Raw genomic sequence first — 8,584 nt, forward strand, 5'->3', positions numbered from 1 at the left:
GGGTAAGGGGGAGGGGGAGGATTCGGCAAATGAGGGTGCAAACGCGCGCATTGTGCCTAGCCAGCTCTGGCGAAGATCGACAGGTCTGCAAGGGGGGGGATTGTGCAGCTCGACACTCAGCAACGCAGCCGCCACGCCAACGACAAAGAAAGAGAGGAAACGGATCGACGCGTCGACGCCGCGATGCAACGCTGGGCACTGGCGCGCCGCGGGTGCCAGGCTTGGCGGCGCCGCTGCGGATCGGTGTTTGCGCATCGCCAAAGCCTCGCCTTTGCGAACATGGGGTCTACCGGCAGCCGCGCCATGGGGGCGCCCACGTCGGGCGTCAGCGCGCCGCTGGTGTCCAGCGCGCCGAGCGCAAGCAGAAGCTCCAGGGACCTGTCTTGCCACAAATGTTGATGCATTTAACAGAAGCGCGTGACCGGGCCGGTTTTGATCATTGCGAACTGTGCCCTCACGCAGGTGCGGTAGGGTGGGGGGGATGCTTGTTTGATGACTGCTTCTGCTACACAGGTAAAGGCGGTCGGGCCGGAGCAAACGGCACCGTGATCACTGCGCCTGAGCCGCCGTTGCAGAAAGCACCGCACACGTCGCTGAGCGCTCGCCTGACCACCGCCGCCCTGGGCGGCTTGTCCATGAAATCAAAGCCCACCACATCCTCCACGCCCAGGGCCTTGAGCTGCAGCACCTGGTGTTTTGACAGGAAGACGAGGGGTCGGCGGAAGATCTGGACCCCATGGAAAGGATCGGCAACTCTTTTCAAAGGTGAGAAGAGTTTGAATGCGAGAGGGGCGCAGAGCGTTGCGTTGGGTCTTGCATGCCAGATTGGAGTGTGCGGGCGGGATGGGGGTGAGTTATAATTGCGTCTTAAGACTGGGCGCCATGACGCGACGGGGCATATGGCTAACGTGAACGCTCAGGCGGCCGTGAGGGGGCGAAAGGATCAGCCCAATGGCGCCCAGTGCCGCCAGTTGAGCGGGGGCCCAGGCGCAAGCCGCCGCTGCATTTGCTGCCTCCGCCACGGCCGCGGTCGCCCGCACCGTGCTCGCGAGGTTGCTGCGCAGTATCTCCGGCGGCGTGGTGGGCGCGAGGGCCTTGAAGGACTCCAGGGTGTACAGGCGGTACGCCTTGCCGGGCCCCTCGCGGCCTGATGGTGGGGGGATGGGTGTGCCGATGGAGCGCGCATGTCACAGGAAGGGCGCCAACGCTGGAGGCTGCGCCGCGAACTGGTTTCGGCAAGGCCAGATTTCGGGGCGTCGGACAGATGTGGCGCTTGACTGTGGCAGGTGGCAGGCGGGCAGGGAGCTGACACGTGCCGGGACAGGGGCGGGCAGGAATGCATATGGACAGGACGGTTCAGGGAGGTCGGAGCGGGCCGCGCGCCAGGGGCGCGCACGCGTGTCGCCCACCCGCGCGGCCGCTCCGCTGCCGCGCCTGCGCCTGGGAGACCGGCACGACCTGCGGCGGCGGCCAGGGAGCGCGGGCGACAATTTGGTGCGGCATGACGAGCTTTAGCGATCAAAAGCACATACATACTGTATGCCCTGTTCGTCCAGCTCTCACCCAAAAAGCAGCAATCGCATTTCAGCACGACAAACGATCTGCTGCATGATTTGAGATCTGCAGATCACACATGATCTGGCCCGGCCTCACCTGAAGCGAGTCCGCCCCCAGCTTTGCGTGGTACCCCCGGGCCTTGACAAACCCAGTATCCACCACATAGCGCACCTGTTGGGGTCCAGGGTTCAGCGGTTATGGATGGGGTTTGGGGTTTGAGGGGCCACCGTAAGTTCAATTGGGAAGGCGATCACCGTGACGCCGCCCTGCCCTGCGCCCCCACCCGCTCATTAGCGAAGAGCCACGGCCTAACAGAGGTCGAGCGAGAGGTTGCAGGCTGGGCCGAGGCACGTGCGCCTCCTGGACTTCCCACGGTTTGGGCCTTTGCTTGCGACTGGCCCCGCGGCCGCAGCCGCACACCCTCCCAAGCCCCTGCCGACGCCTGCGCCGCGCGGGGCCCCCGTCCCCTCTCCGCCCCAGTCCCCTCATCCTTGCCCCCTGCCCCCTGCCACCTTGTGTCCCCTCCTGCCGTCCTGCCGTCCTGCCTTCCAGTCCAGCCCACACCCGCCTCCTCATCAGCACCAAATTATTAAGGACCATGCCCAACACTTGCAGCCGCCATGGGCTTCCCGGTCGCTGCCACAGCTCACCCCTGGAATAGTGATGGACGTCTCCGCAATGTTGGTCGCCAGGATTGCCTTGCGGCTGCCAGCGGGCGCCGGGTCAAACACCTGCGGTCGCGCGTTTGACCAGGTTTGACCAAGATTTGACTGCGCGTGCGGGGACCGCATGGAGGCAATTCACACAACTATACAGCGGCCGCTCACGCTGCTGATGGGAACATTTTGTTTGGTATCTTGACAGAGGGATTCCAGGCATTGGCTTCGCCCAACACGTGATCCAAGCCGTGTGCAACAGACCGGAGGCGCAGGCGTGAGCGGCGGCGGCCCGCGGCGCGCGCACCCGCATCTGCTGCTCCGGCGGCAGGGCGGCGTAGATGGGCAGCACCAAGAGCTCTTCGGGGCCGCCCCCGCGCCCCGCGGCACCATCCGGCAGCGCCGCGGCGCGGTCCATCAGCAGCCGCTCCAGGCCCTCGATCTCCTCCTGGCCTTGGGGGGTTTTGAGTGATGGATCGATTGAGGTGGTGTCTTGAATCTGCCAATATTGAAAAACCCGACGGAGCATCCCATTGGGGTCGCGGGGGTCCAAAGGGTTCTCAAGAAACATCATGCAGAGAACTGTGCCGGTCTGGTTTGATGGTGAAGGCTTTGCAGAAATTGGTTGAGTTTGCGGAAATCAGTTGGGTTGACGGAGTGGTTGGGCCGACGCGTTGGACGGGTGGAATAAGTGCAAGGTTCCAGGAATCAAACAGGAGTGGACAAAAACGCAGGCGCTGAGGGGCAACTCAAGAGGGACCAACCAAATCACGCGTGCGAGCGGTTGCAGAGGACGGCCGCAGTGCCTGTTGATGCGGGGGCCACGCGGCAGCCTGCGAAGAGCGCTCCCCCATATGCAGGCAGGTCGATGTGTGCCCTGACGCCTGGGCCCCGAACCTCTAAATTCCAAACCCTGAAAAACTCAACCCTAGACCCTGAACCCGTGATCCCTCACCCGTCAAGAACACGAGGATGTCGCCGGGCCCCTCCTCACAGTGCACCTGGCGGTGCCAAAAAAGGACGGCACAGACCTCGTCAGGGCCTGGTCTCCTAGAGCGCCTCAGCATTGGCAAGACAGGCGGCAGCCATCAGCACCAGGCCGCCGCTAACGACATCAGTACAAAAACATACAGGTGCGCACTTGCACACACGGACAGACACGCGCCCTTCAGAGCACGCAAGGCACACGCAGGCGCTCAGAAACGTTCCTACAAGCCCCCTCGCGCACGACGAACGTCCCACCTGCAGCACCGCGTTCAAAGCTGCGTCGAGGTAATTGTCCTCCGGATGAGTCGTGCACATGACGGCCACCGGGTGCTGCCGCCCCTGGACCCACACCGCCCGCGCGCCGCCAAAGTACCTGCGGCAGCAAAATGCAGAGCCCTGAATCGGCAGCTTACAGGCTGCGTGTATGGCTGAAGCACAGAATTGAACAGTCGACCAGCGAGAGTCGATGTCGCCTCCCATTGAAACGCTCCTGCTTGTTTTGAGGAAATGCCCCACCCACCCATGCCCATTCAGCGCGGCCGCTCTCCGCCTTCTCGTCATACATCTCGATACATATCCCCATACATTCCGGTGCACAAGAGCATTGGCACACACGTTCACGCGCTGTGCGTGCCACGGCGACCCCAAAGCGCAGGGGCTCCCTCACTTGCTGAACGCCTCTGCGTCGAGTGTGGCGCTCATTACCAACAGCCGGAAGTCGTCCCCTCGCCGCGCGGCCACCCCCTTGAGCAGGCCCAGCAGTACGTCGGTTGACACGGTCCTCTCGTGAGCCTCGTCCACGATGACGACCTGCGCGTTGTCAAGTGGCGAGTAACGAGTGACGAGTGACAAGTGGCGAGTGACGAGTGGTCGGGGGCTGTTGATGCACTCCACTAGGGGTTGCAGCAGGTGACGTGATTCGCAGGCGTGCAATGGGGGTTCCTGATGGCGGCCCGGGATGGGGCGGAGCGCCGCTCGCAACGGAACCGACAACAGACCGGGTGGGCTGGGTGGGGGAGAGAGGGTCAGCGCCGAAGCTATGGCGGAGCGCTTGCCAAGCAGCTGCCTGGCAGCTGCGTGCTAGCAATCAAACAGCAGTCCTCTGCAGCTCGGGTCACTCCCAACAGCCTGATAGTGAGCCACCCGGCCGTGAACGCATTCACACATGCATGCTCTCACACAGCAAGCCGGCCGGCCGGCCACCCAGCCGCGCATGCGCTGCCAACCTTGTATTTGTTGAGCAGGGGGTCCAGCAGGCACTCCCTCAGCAGCATGCCATCTGTCATGTACTTGATTCGCGTGGAGGGAGAAGTGCAGTCGTCGAAGCGAATGGAGTAGCCGACCTGGGCGCGCGCGTGTGTGTGTGTGTGTGTGTGTGTGTGTGTGTGTGTGTGTGTGTGTGTGTGTGTGTGTGTCGTGCGTGTGTTTGTGTGCGCGCGCACGTGCACAAGCAGGTGCGTGGGCGTGAGAGATCATATGTGGCCAAAAGTTTTGTCAGGTACATGTGTGCTCGGGGTCGGAGCGGGCGGGGTCGGGGCTGCTGCAGCTGGCGTGGGGGATTGAGGGCGGGTGCGGGCAGGTGCAGCAAGGTGGTTAAAGTGGGGCGCACGGAAACGCGGCTGCTGGGCCAAGGGTTGATTGCGTCAGGGATGCCACATGGTTTTGGAGGAGCTTGCCGACCCATCACCAGACACAACAAGCTCACACATCGCAGGCCGAGCGCCCAGCTCACAACCATTGCAAAACAACCATTTTTACCCTCCTACTGGGCTGACCACGCCCCCAGGTCCGCCCCTCCCCCCAGTGCCCCAACACTATGTATGCATTCGTCCTCACAGCCCACAATATACCCCCCCCCCACACACACACACAACCGCAAAGCCCACCTTCTGCCCCAGCTGCACCCCCATCTCCTCCGCAACCCGCCGCGCTACTGTTACTGCCGCCACGCGCCGCGGCTGCGTGCACGCGATCATCCCGCCGCCGCCACCGTCCCTGCCGCCGCGCCAGCCGCCCTTGCCGCCGCCGCCGCCGCTGATGTCAGCGAGGCCGCTTTGCAGCAGGAACTGTGGAATCTGAGTGGTCTTCCCCGATCCTGTCTCCCCAACCACGATCAGGACCTTGTTGGCACGAACCTGTTGAGAACGGGGTAGGGCACGAGCATGCTATTGAAAAGAAGACTAAAGTCTGATACCCTCTTGCGTGCAGCGGCAACAGCCTGGGTGGCTGGCGACGTCTGCCGGGAGTCGTGCGGCTGCAGCTACGCACGAGCGACACAGAAAGTGCGGAGGCCGGGCGCTGCGGCCTGCTCATGGGCGTGCACCTCAGCAAGCAGCTGCTCGGAGGCTGCCCAGACCGGCAGCTGGCGCCGCTCCTCGTCAATGCGGTGGCGCCTGCCAGCGGGTGTCACGCACGGGCGTGCCCAAGGGGTGGGGGTTGGTCGGCGCTTGGCGAGGGGTGCGGGTGCCGATGCGGGCGGTCAGCAAAACTGGCTGCCCTTGTTGAAAGCACTGCGCACTTGCATCGTCTGTGCGCAGTACAATCCTGATCGCAAGGCATTGCAAGACGCTTGACCTCGCAACAATGGGCAGCAGCAAAGCAGCAGTGCACCGGCTGCACACCGAGCCTGCCGCGCGTCCTCGTCTGCTGGTTCTGCTGCATGGCGTTTGTTACTATCCTGCACTTGTACGACCCTATTGGTGCGCTCGTGCTTATTTTTATGATTTTGGCGAACTAGTTTAGGATCCATGGCGGCGAAGGGCTTTGCTCAGTGCGTATACCCATGATGAGAAGTACATCATACACAGGCAATTGCGTTGGGCGCACCACCTTGTGCACCTGATCTCGCGTCACTCGGCGGCACCTCAGACCTCACCCTGGACACATCACAACGCAGCCCTCCTGCATGGCACCCCAAAGCAGCATGCAGGCTAGTGTTATTTGTGTCATGTTGTGCATTTCGTGGTGGCTGCTACTGTCTTGTGTGCGGGGAGGGGCGTGCGGCAGTGGCGGCCATTGGAGTGCCATGGAATTGCGTTGTCATAACAGAAATGGGGCGCTTGCCACGTGGACAACAGCCTGAAGAGGGATACCTAAGGGTGGCTTGCAAGCGTACTTCTGGGCAGGCTAAAGCATATCACAACTCAGTCATAAAGCACCTGATCGCAGCCGCAGGCACCGCCTTACATCCAGCTGGTGATGGCGTGCCGCCTGCGAGCGCCATCACCCAGGCGCGAGGCGCGGTCGCGACTGCCGACAGCAAGCAACGGTAAATCGGGGACGCCATTACCTTGGCAAACCTGGTTAAGTGAATGCAATCAGCACAGGCGCGTGACACCCCAAGGCTGCGATACTGAGCTCGCTGCCCAGGTTCTTGCTGGAGGCTTACCGCATCTTGACCGGCTGAGTGTGCACGCTTCCTGCTCCGGATGTGTAGTTGCAGCAGTTTTATCTCGTGACGTTGCCAAACATGGTCCCTCATCATTTGCTGCTCAGGTCGCTGCCTGCGTAGGTGCCATAGGGTAACCCTTTATCTTCAAGACGAACAAGTTGTTCGCCCCCATCAGCAATCGCGAGGTGGCCAGGACGTTCCGCGGTGTTCAGTTTTTGGTTGTTCAGAACATCCAGGGCATCAGCAATGTGTTACAGGCCCTGCAACGGAGCAATACGCTGCTGTCCTTGCAGTTCAGGGGCTGCAGGTTTGCTGTCAACAACAAATATGGCATCCAGCAGTGCTCGGTGCGGGCGCTGGACGACCGGGCGTCGGCCGTGTTGGACTGGGGTGTGCCGGTGTGCCACCGCTGCATTGACCGCTTCACCGTTTATCCTTGTGTGTGTGTGTGTGTGTGTGTGTGTGTGTGTGTGTGTGTGTGTGTGTGTGTGTGTGTGTGTGTGTGTGTGTGTGTCGTTCTTGCCGTTCCTGCTGCGCTGCATCATCGGTCTGTGCATGCCGTGAGTCACCCATACATGAATGGGGTGCTCCACAGCAATCGATCCCAGTCAACATTGGCATTTTTGCAGATGCAGTGCCTCGCCGTGCTCTCGCACAGTTCAACCCTCTGCAATCGTTCCAGTCAACGTCATATGGGGGGGCCTTGTTTCCAATTTTGAAAACTACTATCATATGTAAAAGTTGCTTTTGCACTGTGCAACAAGCTGCACTGCTACCTGCCGGCTGCCGCCGCGCTGAAACCACGAGGTCAGAAACCTTTCGGCATGCTAGTACTCGAGTGTTGCACGCTTGCGTTGTGAATCGTGCTCGTATCACCTATACATAGGATGGGCTGGGATCTGTGGCACTCTATGCAAATGTTAACATCACAGCATTGAGGATGGGCAGGGATCCGTCGCCCCTGGTGCACTTGTGGACATGGCAGCATCGCTCAAACACACACTCGAGACAGTCGCGCAAGTGGATGCCGTCTACTGGATGGACTTGCACCCACCAACACCAGTGGGATGACGCAGGTGGAGCTCATACACTTGCATGTTTAATGGGGTTAAATCAGGCGTTTGTGACCTTGTGGGCTGGCGGGGGGGGGGCATGCTTCAAGCGGATGGCCAGGTGCACGCGAAGCCGCGCTTGCTAGCAAGCGCCAGACGCATCAGGTGAAATTTTTGTGCACTCGCTTTGTGCACTCCGCTGTGTGCCGCACACTTGTTCCTTCGATCCCCGGTGAGACGGTGACGGCCGACTACGACTCCAAGGTAGTTGAGGTATACTTCTATTTCGCCAAAGTGATGCAGGTTTGCCGAAGCTCTTCGCACGGTCATGACACTCCGACATGCTGCACCCGCTGCACTCACCATCGCAGAGGGTCAACAGACGGGCTGGAAAAACAACAATCACCGCGAAAACATACACAAGCAACCATAATCACCAACACCACTATTTGGGCACCAGCAGCAGGCAACACCTGATCCACCTGACGCATCGATCTGACGCTGTTGGCGCCCACTTTGGTTGGGAGTCTGCTTTGCAACAAAGCCACTAGTTCAACACCAACGTAGCCTGCGCGCCTGAACAAGCCGCCGAGACGCGTGATTGAAGGCGCGCTCTGCGCCAGCATCCAGAATGAAGTCCAGCAAGACGTGGGCAGATGAAGTAGAGGACGCCGGTGGTGCGTGTTTATCTTCGAGCTTCTGAGCAAGTGGCGGGGCCTTGGGTCTACACGCGCGATTGTTGCCGATCGCGCCGCTCGTAGCCGCACCTGATTGGTGCGCCGCACCACCTGGCGCTTGCTTCACGGGTCCCACCTACCGCTCGCTCCCCAACCTTTTCCTCTCGCTGACCATGCGCTCGCAGACACGCTCGCTGAGCCTCCGCCATACAACCTGGGCAGGCAGCCCTCGGACCCGCCGCCGCCGCCCTTCAGCCGCGGCGC

The 8,584-nt window shown here is 61.4% G+C and overlaps 1 protein-coding gene across 1 annotated transcript; it reads right to left on the minus strand.

Moving 5' to 3' along the window:
* Positions 1 to 505: 505 nt before the first annotated feature.
* Positions 506 to 5,724, minus strand: MNEG_9876 (RNA helicase; the record flags this gene model as incomplete). The annotated part of the gene is made up of 12 exons (XM_014041652.1): positions 506 to 688; positions 1,041 to 1,147; positions 1,410 to 1,458; positions 1,654 to 1,728; positions 2,208 to 2,288; positions 2,521 to 2,666; positions 3,169 to 3,214; positions 3,456 to 3,573; positions 3,868 to 4,010; positions 4,427 to 4,543; positions 5,087 to 5,335; positions 5,719 to 5,724. 12 exons carry the CDS (start codon positions 5,722 to 5,724, stop codon positions 506 to 508), a joined length of 1,320 nt encoding a protein of 439 aa, XP_013897106.1.
* Between the last annotated feature and the right edge of the window lie 2,860 nt (positions 5,725 to 8,584).

The sequence above is a fragment of the Monoraphidium neglectum genome (genome assembly GCF_000611645.1).
Source record: "Monoraphidium neglectum strain SAG 48.87 unplaced genomic scaffold scaffold02098, whole genome shotgun sequence".
Classification (NCBI taxonomy): domain Eukaryota; kingdom Viridiplantae; phylum Chlorophyta; class Chlorophyceae; order Sphaeropleales; family Selenastraceae; genus Monoraphidium; species Monoraphidium neglectum.